At 41.6% G+C, this 18,052-nt stretch overlaps 1 protein-coding gene across 4 annotated transcripts in view; it reads left to right on the top strand.

The window, feature by feature from the left end:
* LOC126198967 (uncharacterized) overlaps positions 1–3,364 on the top strand; it is a 157,706-nt gene extending 154,342 nt beyond the window's left edge. For 3 of the 4 annotated variants that reach the window (XM_049935622.1, XM_049935620.1, XM_049935624.1), the window contains one exon: positions 2,839–3,364. In XM_049935622.1, coding sequence (XP_049791579.1) covers positions 2,839–2,961 — 123 coding nt within the window. In that variant the 3' untranslated portion in view covers positions 2,962–3,364. The remainder of the gene's footprint in view (positions 1–2,838) is intronic. The other variant, XM_049935621.1, reaches the window with a different exon arrangement.
* The last annotated feature ends 14,688 nt before the right edge of the window (positions 3,365–18,052 follow it).

Below are 18,052 nucleotides of genomic sequence, written 5' to 3'. Positions count from 1 at the left end.
CACTTCATCCCAGTCTTCTGCACCAGGGCTGGATGATGTTCAAATTCAGATATTGCAGCACCTCTCTCTTGCGGACAGGCACTTTCTCCTTTGTATGTAAAATCACGTTTAGGCAGGTGCCACGTTTATACTACACAGCGGGATACGACTTGCCACTGGTGCCTTCCGCACCAGCCCTGTGGACAGCGTACTAGTGGAGGCAGGTGTCCCTCCCCTGCAGTTACGGCGCCAACGTTTGCTGGCCGCTTATGCTGCCCATGTTTTTAGCTTGCCCGGGCATCCAAACTATTGTCTCCCGTTCCCGCAAGCAGTCGTCCATCTGCCAGAACGTCGGCTCCGGTCTGGTTGTACGATCGCGGTCCGCATCAAAGAGCTTCTCTCCGGACTTAGGGTTTTCACTGTTCCACCTCCTTTCCGGGCCACTTTGCGTACTCCCCCATGGTGTGTTCCTCGCCCTTGCCTTTGGCTCGACTTGGCACTGGGCCCGAAGGACTCCGTCCCTCCAGAGGCCTTCCACCGCCGCTTTTATTCCATCCTGGCCACGTATCAGGGCTCTGGCATTGTTTACACTGACGGTTCGATGGTTGCTGGTCGTGTCGGGTATGCGCTAACTCTTTGGGACCATTCTGAACAACGTTCCTTGCAGGATGGCTGCAGCGTTTACACTGCTGAGCTGGTTGCCATCTTTCGTGCCCTAGAGTATATCCGCTCCTGCTCAGGTGAGTCCTTCGTTATCTGTAGCGATTCCCTGAGCGGTTTACGAGCTCTCGACCAGTGTTTCCCTCGTTCTCATCTGGTGATGGCTATCCATGAGTCCCTGCATACTCTTGCCCGTTGCGGCCACTCTGTGGTCTTTGTGTGGACCCCTGGTCATGTTGGTATCCCGGGCAATGAACGTGTTGACCGCCTGGCCAAACAGGCCACCAGTGAACCCACTCTTGACATTGGCCTTCCGGAGACTGATTTGAGGGCGGTCTTACGCCGCAAAGTTATCTCGCTCTGGGACGCTGAATGGCGCGGTCTGACCACCCGTAACAAACTCCGTGCCGTCAAGGAGACGACGACTGTGTGGCACTCCTCCTTGCGCGTCTCTCGCAAGGAGTCTGTCGTCCTATGTCGACTGCGCATTGGGCACACACGGATAACCCACGGCCACTTATTGCACTGTGAGGACCCACCTCTATGTCGCTGCGGCTCCATTTTATCTGTGGTCCACATTTTCTTGGACTGTCCGCTTTTAGCTGTGCTCAGGCAGACGTTCGCACTGCCTAACACGCTCCCTGCCCTTTTAACTGATGACCCTGCTATGGCTGGCTTAGTTTTAAGTTTTATTCGGGCAGGGGTTTTTTATCATTTAATCTGAGTGATTCTGTTTTTTAGTGTTGATTCTGGCTTTTGGCCTCCGATTTTAAACTGAGTTTTTTTAATGTGTTCTCGGTGGTTGGCTTTTCCTTTTTTTCTCTATGGTCGGCCAACCACCGTCACACTCTGTGTGATTTTACTTTGTTTTGTCTGATCTCTGTTGGCGTATTTCTTGTCCCGTGTCGTCTGACTTCTTTCCTGCTGTTCGTTTTTATTCTCTTTGGGTGGTTTTAATTTTTTGGACAAAGGGACCGATGACCGTTGCAGTCTGGTCCCTTTAATCCCACAAACCAACCAACCAACCAGATGCCACGTTTCCTAGATGCTGTCATACTTATATCTAAGCCCGGTAAGGAGTAACACGTTCGTTTTAGCAACTGCCTCATTTCCCTCACCATTTGTGTTTGCAGGGTGATGGGAATGTATGATTCGTGGCCAGCTGACATGGTGGCTCAAGTCTTGCAATCTACTAACCGCTGCACAAAATGCATTTTGTGCACGCCAAGCTGCAGTTGACCATCTCATCACTTTGTCAGCCCATGTCATGAACAATTTTCTGTGGAAATATCAGACACTGGATGTGTTCCTTGATTTGGAGAAAGCCTACAACACCTCTGTACTCTGATCATGTGTGGCTTCCGAGGCCACTTTCTCCATGTCTTTCAGGAATTTTTAAAAGAGTGAGTTTTCAAGGTAGGTGTGAGTTCGGCCTTGTCCTTTTTGCTGTGCCATTAGCCCTATTAAGGCCTGTCTCCTGCCAGGCATCTTCAGCACCCTTTTTGTCAACGACTTTGCGATCTAATTCAGTTCTCCATGGACTTATCTCCTTGAGTGGCATCTTCAGCGATATCACTGAAACTGCAAAATTCCTGGAGCTCTTGGTTGATAGATAACTGTCTTGGTCCTCCCACGTCTTACCTGGCCGTACGTTGTACCCGGTACCTCGATCTCCTATGCGTCCTATGCGCTACTTCCTGGGGATTAGATCAAACCACCATCCTCTGTTTATATCAATCCCTTGTCCGTTTGAAACTAGACTATGGGTGCTTCATTTATTCATCTGCACATCCATCCAGCCGGCCAGAGTGTCAGAGCAGTTCTAGGCGCTACAGTCTGGAATCACGCGACCGCTACGGTCGGGGGTTCGAATCCTGCTTCGGGCATGGATGTGTGTGATGATGTCCTTAGGTTAGTTAGGTTTAAGTAGTTCTAAGTTCTGGGGGACTGATGACCTCAGAAGTTAAGTCCCATAGTGCTCAGAGCCATTTGAACCTCCATCCATCTTCCGCTGACTTAACACTATCCACCATTGTAGAACCACCACTTTCCATTTTAATTACTTCTCTAAATCGAGAGTAACGTGGATAGAAATGCATTTTGCTGCAAACTGCTAATTTTGAAAGTGCACCACTATACAGATTTTTTAAAATATAAACTATAATTAAAATCACCAATCTTATGTTATATCTCTTACAGATTAGTGCTCCTACAGATGTGACAGATACATCTGCTGCTTATGCATCACTCAGTGAACCAGAGACCGCAATTTTGAAGCTTGGTTATAATCATAAAGGGAAAAACCTCATATGGCCTACATAATTCAGCATCAGTAGGTTTTGTCTGGTTCGGAGCATCCTACAAAAGCACTGAAGATAGTGCTAGACATGATGTGAGGTTAATCTCATGAAGAATTCTTTTAAAATGATGAAATTTCAGAATTCACTAGTGTCACTAAACTGAAACAAAGTGCGCAGTGATTCATACATGTGGAAACTTTCAGAAACATGTGTACATATAATTATGGAGGGAGTTAATGCAGCATGATTTGCAGAATTGTTATTTTTATTGTTTTGATGTAAGGTTTTGATGAAACATTCACAGATGAATTTTAAACTGAAGCTAGATGCTCATTTCTTCCAATGAAAAAAATTAATTACTTTTTTTCACCACTCTTAAGGAATGACATAATATGTCAAAGAAGTGCTATGTTGTTCATTCGCAATTTCACGTGAAGTCAAATCATGTAATGTAATTTTAATTTGACAAAATGTTAATAAACATACATAAATATTGTTGTACCTTCATGTCTTGAAGTCCTTTACCTTTAAAGATATAATTTCGATTTTTGCTTTAACCTTCCGTCGGGCGCGGCTGTTCAAATTGATACACCTCGAAGTTTACTGTAAATTATTTGTCAACGAGTGGCAGCACTGACGCCTGCTCGCTAGTATCTAGCCTTTTCCGAACGCTTGTCATTGTTGTGTGCTTCAGTGTCGATACGACTGCTCTGTTGTCGATATATGTGCTGATTGATCAGTTTGATACACTGCGCCCGTTCATGTTGCATTTCAACAATTCATTTCTTTGGTTATCAACATAACTTAGTAAGTAGTACAATGTTAATATACAATGTGTAATGCACTTATTTTCTTTTTGGACCGTTTAATCGTCAGTTAAGAATGTTTGAGTATCGGGTATCAAATTGATACATTGCGCCTGAGTGCGTTATTTTATAGGAATTTTATCATTTTAGGTGTGAGACACTTGATCATGGCAGGCTCCAGTAAGACGTACAACCTCCTTGACCCAAATCATGTTGCAGAAATACAAAAAAATGTTGTTCGAAGAGGATAATGATGAAGTTCAAGAGGATTTTGAAGATGAAGTAGACACAGATTGTGATGACGCAGGTGAAGTTCGGCAGGAAGATTCAGAAACAGAGGAAAACGACAGTGAAAATGACGAGGAAGTACTTGAAGAAAGCCAGCATTATTATACTGGAAGGGACAAAGAGACAAAATGGAACAAAGTTCCACCATCGCAGAGAGCACGTTTCAGGGCCCACTATATTATTCGAAAGTTACCTGGTCCTATAGGTGCGGCAAAAGCATTGAGAACGCCTTTGGAAGGTTGGAATTGCCTCGTAGATGACGACATTTTGTCAATTATAGTTCTGTATACCAATCAGTATATTGAGAGCATCAAAGCTTCTTTTCAGCGAGAGAGAGATGTAAAACCTATAGATATTATTGAATTAAAAGCTTTCATTGGTCTTCTGTTTTTGGCTGGTGTTAACAAAAGAAACAGACGAAGTTTAGAAGATCTGTGGGGAAGTGATGGGGATGGAATTGAAAAATTTTGTCTCGTTATGAACATAAAACGTTTCAAATTCATCGTGCGGTGCCTTAGATTTGACAATCGTGTGACTTGCGACGAAAGGAGAAAATTGGACAAGATAACAGCAATTCGGGAAATATTTTCTCTGTTTGTACAGAATTGCCAGAAATCCTACACCCTCGGAGAAAACGTTACAGTAGATGAGAAACTTGAAGGATTCCTTGGAAGGTGCAGTTTTCACCAATACATACCTAGCAAACCAAACAAATATGGAATTAAGATATATGCTCTTGTGGATTCCCAAGTATTTTATCTCTATAATCTGGAAATATACACTGGGCTGCAGCGAGAAGGATTGTACCACGTTAGCAATAAACCTTCAGATGTTGTTCTGCGACTATGTGAACCAATATATCAGTCAGGTCGAAATGTGACAGCAGTCAATTGGTTTACTAGTATTATTGGTTTGATGAAAGAGCTAAGAAGAAAAAATCTTTCTTTTGTTGGGATGATGGAGAAAAACATGCGTGAGATTTTATCCAAAGAAAAGGATTCCTGAAGCAACTCTCACATGCGTTAGTTCTACCTCACTTGGTTCGTAGATGCTTGGACAGCTCAGGAATTCAGAGATCCTCAACTGCGTCTACAACAATATAGGCGAACGTGTGAAGAAGAAGCAGAAGACACAAGCAGAAACGAAGAACATGGGACTGGGATCAAGAGGAAAAGGTGTAATACCTGCACAGAAAAAAAAAGGCTGACAAAATATTGTTGCAAAATGTGTCAGAAGCCTATCTGATACACATTGAACCTTTTTGCTCTGAATACGGAAAAATTCTGCATTTGTTACCACAGTCAAAAAGTGACAATGAAACAAATGATTGAGTTGTAATATCATTGTTGTTCTGCTCCAGTGTCATAATAGCCTTTCTGTAAAGATAATTGTCGTTTGTAATGTGTTTTATTAGTGAAATATAATAAAGAAGCAAATGAAAAAGCGACATTTTTATCATTTGTTACTAAAGCCCAACATTGATGATAAGAAATCTGAATGTGCTCGTATGTCATCTTTGTCTTTCTTTAAATATATTTGGCACTTATAATATGTTTTGTGAACAGAATTTAATAAATGGTCACGTGAATAAACGGTGTGATCAATTTGATACACTGCGCCCAATCTCGCTGCGACAAACACCGCGCCCGACAGAAGGTTAACCTGTGAAATGCTCATAAAATATAGTCTGTTATCTTCGAATGTAATTTTTTTTCTCCCTCCCTTTTGACCTTGGAGGTTTGCTATTTAGTTGACAGAAATCATCAAGATCCTCAAAATACCTCTTTGCCATCTATTTAGTACCCCAGCATTCGTCCAAAGCCAACCTAGCTCAATTCGTACCTGCATCCCACTGTGTTCCTCCTCCAGTCCCATCTATCTATCTCCTAATAAACTACTTAGAAGTTCTGATCTTTCTAGATCCCATTTTGATTGACACTAATCTCACAACTGTACTAGAAATGGCCATTCACTATCTTAAAACTAACTTGGAACTCATTGCCCTCACAGACAAGGGGCTCAACCATTGTAATTATGTGCTACTATGGGTACTTGGCAGAGGGCCTCAACCAGATGTCTGACAAATATACCAATAAGGCTTGTTGCAGTGGTTCCATCCCAAAAGTACCTCCTGTTGTTTATCATATCCCAGAACCCTTCCTAAAACTTCTCTTCATCTCTTTTTCCCTCTTCAATTTCACCAACACACAAACACCCACTTTCCACATACTTTCCAAGATCCATAAAACACAACAGCAGGCAACACCCCACTACAGATGTTTACTGAACCCCCCACTGAAAGAATTGCAATTTTTGTAGTTCCACAATTCCTTAGTTGTATCGTACTATCATGTATCAAAGACTTTAAACACTGAATATCCACAATTCCTGTCCAGTACCACCTGGTATACTGCTTTTCAAGCCAAAGAACGAAAAATCTCAATGCTCATGGCCAACATCAGACTTACTTCAGATCCACAAATGATTGATATATCCACTTTCACAATTACTTTTACTTATAAAGGTATCACCAACAAAGAAACTTTCAAAATTGGTGTGCACACTGGAATGGCACCAAACTAAGCAAATGTGTTTATGGGATATTTTGATAAATCCTTTTTATCCACCTAGAATCCTAAATACCTAGAATGGCTTAAATTTATTTATTACATATTTTATCCTCATTTCTCCAGAAGCTCAACACTTTTTTGTGCATGTGTTTCACTTGGTTCCCCTTGACTAGCCACCTTCTGTGATGTTAAACTCTACCTCACTGATGACTCCTTAGGAACCTCTCTTCACATAATAATTGCCAATTAGCAGCAACACCTCCACTTCAACAGCAGCTACCTATTCCAGACCGTACAGTCAGAGTCCTTTTGAGGTCTAAACTACCCTTCCAACTGTAACTATAATCAAATCTCCTGTACTCAAGTACCCCCCCCCCCTCTCCCCCCGTTTTGTCACACAGTATCATCCAGGTATGAAACACCCAAATCATGCACCAGCAAGATTATCTACCTCTGACTGTGTCTTGAAATGAAGAACACTCTCCTTACCTTCACAGCTCCCAGTATACAGTATCCTTGTATTCTACTTGCTCCCAAACCCTTGAGAATACCAAGTATTCTAATTATTTGTATATCACCAATTATTCAAACCTTGCCAATGGATGATTTTATTGCATCAAAGCCAGGGCCACCTGGAACAGCAGCCTCTTCAAGTTTCAACTTGCTGCAACAGCTACACATTCATTCATTCATAATGTTCCATAGCTCCCATAAAGGGGGAAACCCTTCAGATTGAATTGCCCCCTCTGTTTATTGATTGGATAGCCACTGAATTGCTATTTATTTATTTAATGGGATAATAATAATTATTATAAGGTGGCAATTTTATTTAAGCACTGCTTTTTACTCTTTCGATTGTTGCGAGTCAGCAATAGTACAATGCTGCTCGCTTTGGAGAATACACATTTTATAAGAATTATTTGGTCCAGGAAACACTTTTGCGATCACGGTTGCGATTTAGACGGTATTCATGTAATTGTACTGATTAAAAGTTATCGTTTCCGAAAGACGCAGGTTCGATTAAAGCTGTGTGCGCTTTTGCGCGTATAATGAAAATATTCATAACACGTCGCGTAACAAAAAGAAACATGCGAATTACAACCGTGGTCAAACGAAGAAAATATATGATGACATAAATGTTCTTCACTGTTATTCAGGACAGGCTCAGATTAGACCTTGCAATTTTTAGTTATAGGAAATGACAAGACGTTACACCTTCGAGATATTCGTTTTGAATAACTTGTATTTACCTTCTCTCTCTCTCTCTCTCTCTCTCTCTCTCTCTCTCTCTCTCTCTCCCCTTTTTACAGCCTTTATACCTTCACATCGATTAAGGAACTTTTCCTTCTCTACTGACCAGTACGAGAACAAAATTCAGACTCAACAAAATGTCTTACATCAAATTATTACATGCTTAACCCTTAACAATCATATATAGTTTCGTAGTACAAACAATGCTAATTTATTCCGTGCATTAGAGAGTCTTTGATACACTGAGCACAAAAATGAAAATAATAAAATTATAATTACATTTTTAATATCATGAATACTTCTTTAAATCATGAAAATAAGGTTTGACATCGTCGTAATATTGATTTTCATCGTTGTAGCACTACAAGATATGTGGGTCCTTCAGGGATGTGGAACAAGTCATAGTCTGCCTTAACAAAATACATTATTTTATTAACAGTCAACTATTTCTAAGTTACTTAATACTATTTGTTCTTATGTCTGCTGAATTCAAAGTAATTTATTATAAGGAAAGCCATTATTTTCAAAAGAGCTGTTACTTCCTCAGTCATATTAATTATCTTCTGTTGGTAGAAGATATAATATTTACTTGATTACAGTGGTATTTTTGAAAGAAAATAATGGTAAGAACAGAGGTTATTTACAATACACTACTACTTGCCATTTGAGTAACTAACAGGAATTTTTTAATTCTTAAATCTACATAATCTGTATAACTGGCTGATCAGGTACATTTTTAATTTTCTTTTAAGTTTCTGTGGATTCCGTATTTCTTGCTTTATGTTGAGCTGGGAACCTTTAACATCTTTCCACCACAGTGTTTAACTCCACTCTGACCCACAGAAAAGGAGGCAAAGTCCAAAGGAGAATTAATTTTCTATCGTATATTGTGATTGCCCAGTTCACAGTTTAGCTGAAACTAATTTTCATTAGCATCAAAAACAATCGAGGAGTAAATGTTGTGGAAAGTGAGTGAAAGAATTCAAAGACACTTCTTAAAAGAAGTGCATGTAATATATACATTCTCACTGCCGCTGGAGCCAGACAAACATGGTATTTACTTTAGGTGCATCCGATAAGAAGATAACAACATGATACAGAAATGAGTGAAGGTATGCCGTAACATCTGTCTTTAGATCAACACAATGAAAAATACTTTAGAATGAAACACATTAAACAGATCTTCTTGTTTACTTTATTTATGTGTTGACTCCATTAAAACTTACCCAGATGGATTCTGAAGGATTTCTACATAGTGTTTCATTTAGTGTATGAATATTGTCTATTTCTGATGCTAGTAGATTTTATTTGTTTGAAACTGAATATTTATTTATTTAAATTGATCTCTCTTAAACTGGACCAGGGTTACACACACACACACACACACACACACACACAGTATTGTTACACCATAGTTACATAATAAAATGACAATTTTAATATGATTGAATGTCTGAAGTGGCAGTACTGACCATGAACTAACAAAGTTAATACTGCAATTACTTCCACTACTGCAGCTGCAGCCATTAATAATAATAGTAATAATAATGATTATAATATTAATGTTAATAATAATGACAGTAACTGTGCATTAGTAACAATAATGATAGAGGCAGATAAGAGAAGAATTTACAGGTCTACAAAATAGATGTTCTCTGATGTAGTGAGTTCTGGGAAAAGAAAATTTAAGGAGATGACCTCAGCTAAGAGTACTGATGAATGAAGAAGATAAGTTGGAAAGACGGATTTACAAGGGTAACAGGTGTGGACAGGAACAATGGCAATCTTATTGTTGTTTTAGTAGTTATGTGATTACGCGTCTTCTGAAACTGGAGATGTTATTTAGTTCTCTGATACAAGGCAGGAGCTTGCCCTAGAGCCGAGTTCCTGCTGCTGACAAGGTCTTCTAGAAGATTGCTGAACAATGGAGTGAAACAGAAAGGATTTTGCTGTGATGGGAACAGTTGTTTTGCCATGTTGTTCAGACAAGAGTGTTAAGATGGACCAATTTGAGGGACAGTATTTCTTGATAAGATAGTAGAGAAGATAGAGGGTATGGAAATTTTTGTGCTTGTCTGTGTGCAGCCAGGATAGCTGTGAAAATTTGATTCCGTATTTCTAGATTTCTGGAATGCATTTGACACGGTGCCCCATTGCAGGCTGTTAACATAGGTACAAGCATATGGAATAAGTTCAGAGATATGCGAGTGGCTCGAAGACTTCTTAAATAATAGAACTCAATACGTTGTCCCTGACGGCGAGTGTTCATCAGAGACGAAGGTATCATCAGGAGTGCCCCAGGGAAGTGTGATAGCACTGCTGTTGTTCTCTAGATACATAAATGATTTGGCAGATAGGATGGGCAGCAGTGTGTGGTTGTTTGCTGATGACGCCATGGTGCACGGTAAGGTGTAGAAGTTGAGTGACTGCAGGAAGATACAAGACGACTTAGACAAAATTTTCAGTTTTTGTGATGAATGGCAGCTAGCCCTAAATGTGGAAAAATTTAAGTTAATGCGAATGAGTTGGAAGGACAAACCTGTAATGTTCGGATTCAGTATTACAAGTGTTCAGTGTGACACAGCCTAGTTGATTAAATATCTGGGCATAATGTTTCAGAGCGATATAAGGTGGGACGAGCATGTGAAAACTGTAGTAGGCAAGGCAAATGATTGACTTTGGTTTATTGGGAGGCTTTTAGGAAAGAGTGTTTCACCTGTAAATATACGTAAGACACTGGTGCAACCTGTTCTTGAGTACTATTCGAGTGTTTGGGAACCAGTTCGAGCAAAACTTAGGTGTTACAGAGATGCTTCGGGAACTCAAATGGGAATCCCAGGAGGGAAGGAGGCATTTATTTTGGGAAACATTGTTGAGAAAATTTAGATAACCAGCATTTGAAGCTGACTGCCGAACATTTCTGCTCCCACCAGCATACAGCGTACATAAGGACCACGAAGATAAGATACAAGAAATTAGGGCCCATAAGGAGGCATATGGACAGTCGTTTTTCTGTCGCTCTGTCTGTGAATGGAACAGGAGGGGAAGTGACAAGTAGTTGTACATGGTACCCTCTACCACACCCCTTACAGTGGCTGGCAGAGTATGTATGTAGATGTATAAGTAGATCAAAGAATCAGACATCATAGATATAACGAAGACAGGCATTCATAACTATTTCCAGGTACTGTGAGCTTTCCTGAAAAAGGCCCTGTAGGATAACATCGCTGTAATCAATAATGGGAAGTATAAGTGTTTGTACAAGGTTTCCCCCCCCCCCAGATCAAGTCACCATGTTCCATAGATCCAATGAAGGAGAACCTTCAAAAATACAGACTGAATCAAGGTATTATTAACAAAAGATAAACAAATAGCAACAATATATACACTGCATTTACAATAATCTGTTATATACGGCATTTGATTTCAGGACATAAATGTAACCTAGTACATTCAAAGGAAAGCTGCTGCTGCTTCCTTAGTCAAACATCAGTTTTTAACCATTTTTTCAAAGTAATTGGATGGTCATTTGTATAGGATAGCACTATATATGCACATGATCATGGCCATTGCCGAACTGTGCTCATGGGCCAACTAGCCAGAGAAAATTTGAATCTCGTAACAAATAAATACCCCACTCATACGGTTATAGTTGGTGGGGACTTCAACCTTCCCTCGATATGTTGGCAAAAATACTTGTTCAAAACCGGTGGTAGGCAGAAAACATCTTCCGAGATTGTCCTAAATGCTTTCTCCGAAAATTATTTCGAGCAGTTAGTCCATGAACCCATGTGAATTGTAAATGGTTGCGAAAACACACTTGACCTCTTAGCCACAAACAATCCAGAGCTAATAGAGAACATCATGACTGATAAAGGGATTAGTGATCACAAGGTCGTTGTAGCTAGGCTCAATACCGTTTCTTCCAAATCCACCAGAAACAAACACAAAATAATTTTATTTAAAAAAGCGGATAAAGTGTCACTAGAAGCCTTCCTAAGAGACAATCTCCATTCCTTCCGAACTGACTATGCAAATGTAGACGAGATGTGGCTCAAATTCAAAGATATAGTAGCAACAGCAGTTGAGAGATTCATACCTCATAAATTGGTAAGAGATGGAACTGATCCCCCATGGTACACAAAACAGGTCCGAACGCTGTTGCAGAGGCAACGGAAAAAGCATGCAAAGTTCAGAAGAACGTGAAATCCAGAAGATTGGCTAAAATTTACAGACGCACGAAATTTGGCACGGACTTCAATGCGAGATGTCTTTAATAGGTTCCACAACGAAACATTGTCTCGAAATTTGAGAAAATCCGAAGAAATTCTGGTCGTATGTAAAGTACACAAGCGGCAAGACGCAGTCAATACCTTCGCTGCGCAGTGCCGTTGGTACTGTTACCGATGACTGTGCTGCTAAAGTGGAGTTATTGAATGCAGTTTTCTGAAATTCCTTCACCAGGGAAGACGAATGGAATATTCCAGAATTTGAAACACGAACAGCTGCTAGGATGAGTTTCTTCGAAGTAGATACCTTAGGGGTTGTGAAGCAACTCAAATCGCTTGATATGGGCAAGTCTTCAGGTCCAGATTGTATACCGATTAGGTTCCTTTCAGATTACGCTGATACAATCGCTCCCTACTTAGAAATCATATACAACTGCTCTCTCACCAATAGATATGTACCTACAGTTTGGAAAATTGCGCAGGTCACACCAGTGTTTAAGAAGGGTAGTAGGACAGACCTATATCATTGACGTCGGTTTGCAGTAGGGTTTTGGAGCATATACTGTATTCAAACATTATGAATCACCTCGAAGGGAACGATCTATTGATACGTAATGAGCATGGTTTCAGAAAACATCGTTCTTGTGCAATGCAGCTAGCTCTTTATTCGCACAAAGTAATGGCCGCTATCGACAGGAGATCTCAAGTTGATTCCGTATTTCTAGATTTCCGGAAAGCTTTTGACACTGTTTCTCACAAGCGACTTCTAATCAAGTTGCGGGCCTATGGGGTATCGTCTCAGTTGTGCGACTGGATTCGTGATTTCCTGTCAGGAAGGTTGCAGTTCGTAGTAATAGACGGCAAATCATCGAGTAAAACTGAAGTGATATCAGGTGTTCCCCAGGGAAGCGTCCTGGGACCTCTGCTGTTCCTGATCTATATAAATGACCTGGGTGACAATCTGAGCAGTTCTCTTAGGTTGTTTGCAGATGATGCTGTAATTTACCATCTAGTAAGGTCATCCGAAGACCAGTATCAGTTGCAAAGCGATTTAGAAAAGATTGCTGTATGGTGTGGCAGGTGGCAGTTGACACTAAATAACGAAAAGTGTGAGGTGATCCACATGAGTTCCAAAAGAAATGTGTTGGAATTCGATTACTCGATAAATAGTACAATTCTCAAGGCTGTCAATTCAACTAAGTACCTGGGTGTAAAAATTACGAACAACTTCAGTTGGAAAGACCACATAGATAATATTGTGGGGAAGGCGAGCCAAAGGTTGTGTTTCATTGGCAGTACACTTAGAAGATGCAACAAGTCCACTAAAGAGACAGCTTACACTACACTCGTTCGTCCTCTGTTAGAATATTGCTGCGCGTTGTGGGATCCTTACCAGGTGGGATTGACGGAGGACATCGAAAGGGTGCAAAAAAGGGCAGCTCGTTTTGTATTATCACGTAATAGGGGAGAGAGTGTGGCAGATATGATACACGATTTGGGATGGAAGTCATTAAAGCATAGACGTTTTTCGTCGCGACGAGATTTATGAAATTTCGGTCACCAAATTTCACTTCCGAATGCGAAAATATTTTGTTGAGCCCAACCTACATAGGTAGGAATGATCATCAAAATAAAATAAGAGAAATCAGAGCTCGAACAGAAAGGTTTAGGTGTTCATTTTTCCCGCGCGCTGTTCGGGAGTGGAATGGTAGGGAGATAGTATGATTGTGGTTCGATGAACCCTCTGCCAAGCACTTAAATGTGGATTGCAGAGTAATCATGTAGATGTAGATTGCAGAGTATACTGTGGTTGACTTCAGTGGTTGCTTCACAAATCCATGGCATTTCAATCAACTTTTCCAAAACTGCTCTTTTGATTTGCTCAAGAGGCAACTCAGCCCTCAGCCTTGCAACATATCCCTTGTTCGCACCACCCTCCCCCTCCCCCCATGTTAAACTCTACCACTACTTCTCTTCCAACTGCATTCCCTCTCACTCCTTTCCTTTCCCCTTTGATCCCATTTACCCCCCCCCCCCCCCCCCCCCCGTCTCCCCCATCCCACCATTTTTACTTTTGTTTTCCACCCCAGCTCCATTAGTGGAACTTCTCTTTACCCTTCTCTGGGTCCTCAACCTTCTCCTTTACTTCTCTCGATATAGGCCCAGCAGACCCCTAACTTGTCCCTGCAAGCAACTATCTGTTACACAATAGGATAATACCTGCATCTGTAGCCAAGGTCTCTAACACATGTCTGTGCAGTGGCAATGACACATCAGAGGTAAGTCGGTTCAAATCCTGTTTGTGGATAGCATTTTCACTGCCAGTATTTCGTTGGCAAGGGAAGGACAGGTGATGGTGTAAAGTTACTGTCACCAGTCCTTGCACCAATGTCCTGGATTAAATTCCAAACTTTTCTGCAGCTTCTCATGAAGTGTCACTGTACTTGGTGATCCGTCCATCAGGTAGGCCCCCTTGATGCTATTCGAGGAGTAGGCTATGTGCTGGCACTGGGTTTCACCCTGTCTCTTCCGGGTTTCACTCTTTCCCTTCGTCATCATCATCATCTTCCTAAAATACTGCACTATGCATTTATACATCAATTCACTCATCTACACTCTTCAAATAGACATATGACACAACTCACACACGTCTACAAGGAAAGAAGTCAATGTGCACAGAGACGTCCTTTCTGCTCGGTGGCTGAACCCACCCCGTGGGATATCCCAGCTAACTATGTCATAAGACATTTAAATTTAATTTCTACATGCACAATCTATCATGGCCTTCTTCAGTCTATTCCCCCCTTTCACCATTCCATATCCATTTTATTTACCTGGTAAAGACCATTATTCAGAGTCACAGCATTGGGAAATATAATGGCTGTGTATGTATATGATGGTCTTAATGAAGGACTCTGTTTCAAAGCTGAACAATTTCCCTTTTGTTACTCCATTCCTGTGTAATGCATTGTGCTGCCACCTTTATTTTGTGAGCGATAGTCTGTCCCCTGATACAAACTGAGTAGGATGGTTTGTTCCATTAGAATATGCGCCTTGTGTGAAACCCAAATTTTGCAGCATACAGTTAGAGTAGACAAAATATCTAAACAGCCTCGGAAAAGTAGTATATTTTGTTTACTGTTTTAAAGCAGCTTCTGTTCTAGTTAATTCGCTACAGAGACTTAAGTCTGAATCGTCCACTTGAGATCCCAATAAATCTGGCTGCTCCTCAGAATTCTACGTATGGCCATCTGCACGATCTAAAACACTGCAGGGTGTAGAGGAAGTGTTGTATACTCTAGAGGTCTTGCAGTAAATGTCTCACAATGCACAAAAGATCACAAATTTGAGTCCATACCTTCCTTTTACTTTTTAAACTGTATTTCAGCTGCTGCCAAAGGACTCTGTCTGATGGAATATCAAATATAGTCTGTTTCAGTTTCTAACCCACTAGTAAAAGCAAAAGCTTCTGCCAAAGAACTCATGGGTATGTCAAGATCAGAACAGTTTATGTTCGAGTTTCATCGCTCTGTGCTGAATAACTACCACTGGGCGCCATGGCACCAGCTGCTGTCCAACCAGTAGATCGCAGTACAGCACACAAAAAGACGTTTCTGCTCTTTCATTTTTATCACAAATTGTATCTTATTGTAGTTTGATTTTCTGCACAAAGTAACTTTGCTAAACAGAGTGAATACCGTGCAGTTACACAAGATCCATAGGTTGCTATGAATGTATTTATCAAGTCTCAATTTCTTATTTGAACTTCTAGTATTTGTTGTCCTGTTACGTCCTGGATTTTGCACAATTCTGTCGTATGAAAGTTGTTTAATTGTTATAAAACGAAGTCACATGAAGAAAAATGTCTTAACATTTGTGAATGGTCTCTCATTGCTGTAGTAGTTGCTAAGGCAGATATCTCACAAAGTAAAAGATGAGAGAGATCATAATTCACTCATGAAGTAACCTTCCTGCAGTTGAATTTAGGACTGTCACTTATTATGCAAGAATTGTTCAGAATATGCCATCAAAATTCAAAGTAAATATCTAATGAACTTAATAGGAGAAATTAGCTCCAGCACTGTAAGTCTGTAGACTATCACTAAGTTCACAAAACCAGAGAAGGAAAGTTGCTGCTCACCATACAGCGGAGATGCTGAGTCACGATAGGCATAATAAAGATTCACACAATCATAGCTTTTGGCCATTAAGGCTTTTGTCAGCAGTACACACACACACACACAACTGCAGTCTCAGAGAGCTGATACTACTCTGTGAGCAGCAGCACCAGTGCATGATGGGAGTGGCAACTGGGTGGGGGTAAGGAGGAGGCTGGGGCGGGGAGGGGGAGGGATAATATGGTGGGAGTGGCGAACAGTGAAGTGTTGCAGTTTAGGCGGAGGGCAGGAGAGAAGGTGCGGAGGGGGCAGGGGGTAAGTAGCGGAAACGAGAGAAATAAAAAGAAATTAAAAGACTGGATGTGGCGGTGAAATGACAGCTGTGTAGTGCTGGAATGGGAACAGGGAGGGGCTGGAAGGGTGAGGTCAGTGACTATCGAAGGTTGAGGCCGGGAGGGTTACAGGAACATAGGATGTATTGCAGGGAAAGTTCCAACCTGCACAATTCAGAAAAGCTGGTGTTGGTGGGAAGGATCCATATAGCACAGGCTGTGGAGCAGTCATTGACATGAGGGGTATCATGTTTGGCAGCGTGTTCAGCAACAGGGTGGTCCACTTTTTTTTGGCCACAGTTTGTCGGTGGCCATTCATGCTGACAGACAGCTTGTTGGTTATCATGCCTACATAGAATGCAGCACAGCGGTTGCAGCTTAGCTTGTAAATCACATGACTGGTTTCACAGGTAGCCCTGCCTTTGATAGGATAGGTGATGTTAGTGACCGGACTGGAGTAGGTGGTGGTAGGAGGATGTATGGGACAGGTCTTGCATCTAGGTCTATTACAGGGGTTTGAGCCATGAGGTAAGGGATTGGGAGCAGGGGTTGTGTAAGGATGTACGAGTATTTTGTGTAGGTTCAGTGGACGGCGGAATACCATGGTAGGAGGGGTGGGAAGGATAGTGGGTAGGACATTTCTCATATCAGGGCACGATGAGAGGTGATCGAAACCCTGGCGGAGAATGCAATTCAGTTGCTCCAGTCCCGGATGGTACTGAGTTATGATGGGAACGCTCGTCTGTGGCTGGACTGTGGGACTTTGGGAGGTGGTGGGAGACTGGAAAGATAAGGCACGGAAGATTTGTTTTTGTACAAGGATGGGAGGATAGCTATGATCAGTGAAGGCTTCAGTGAGACCCTCGGTATATTTAGAGGAGGACTGCTCGTCACTGCAGATGTGACGACCATGGGTGACTAGGCTGTCGAAGTGAAGGTACTGCTGGTGGTTAGTAGGTTTGATATGGATGGAGGTACTGATGTAGCCATCTCTGAGGTGGAGGTCAACATCTAGGAAAGTGGCTTGTTGGGTTGAGTAGGACCAGGTGAAGCAAATGGGGGAGAAGTTGTTGAGGTTCTGGAGGAATGTGAATAAGGTGCCCTCACCTTCAATCCAAATAGCAAAGATGTCATCAGTGAATCTGAACCAGGTGAGGGGTTTAGGAATCTGGGTTTTTAGGAAGGATTCCTCTAGGTGGCCCACAAATAGGTTAGCATAAGGTGGTGCCATGCGGGTGCCCATAGCCGTACCGCGGATTTGTTTGTAGGTAATCCCTTCAAAGGAGAAATAATTGTTGGTGAGGATATAGTTGCTCATGGAGACTAGGAAGAAGGTTGTTGGTTTGGAATCCACAGGGCGTCTGGAAAGGTAGTGTTCGATAGCAGTAAGGCTATGGGCATTAGGAATGTTAGTGTACAGGGAGGTGGCATCAATAGTGACGAGCAGGGCACCGAGTGGTAAAGGGAAAGGAACTGTGGAGAGTTGGTCGAGGAAATGGTTGGTATCTTTTATACAGGA

This window comes from Schistocerca nitens, chromosome 8 (genome assembly GCF_023898315.1).
Source record: "Schistocerca nitens isolate TAMUIC-IGC-003100 chromosome 8, iqSchNite1.1, whole genome shotgun sequence".
Classification (NCBI taxonomy): Eukaryota; Metazoa; Arthropoda; class Insecta; order Orthoptera; family Acrididae; genus Schistocerca; species Schistocerca nitens.
The sequence above is the reverse complement of the archived record's forward strand: the minus strand, read 5'-3'. Positions and strand labels throughout refer to the sequence as shown.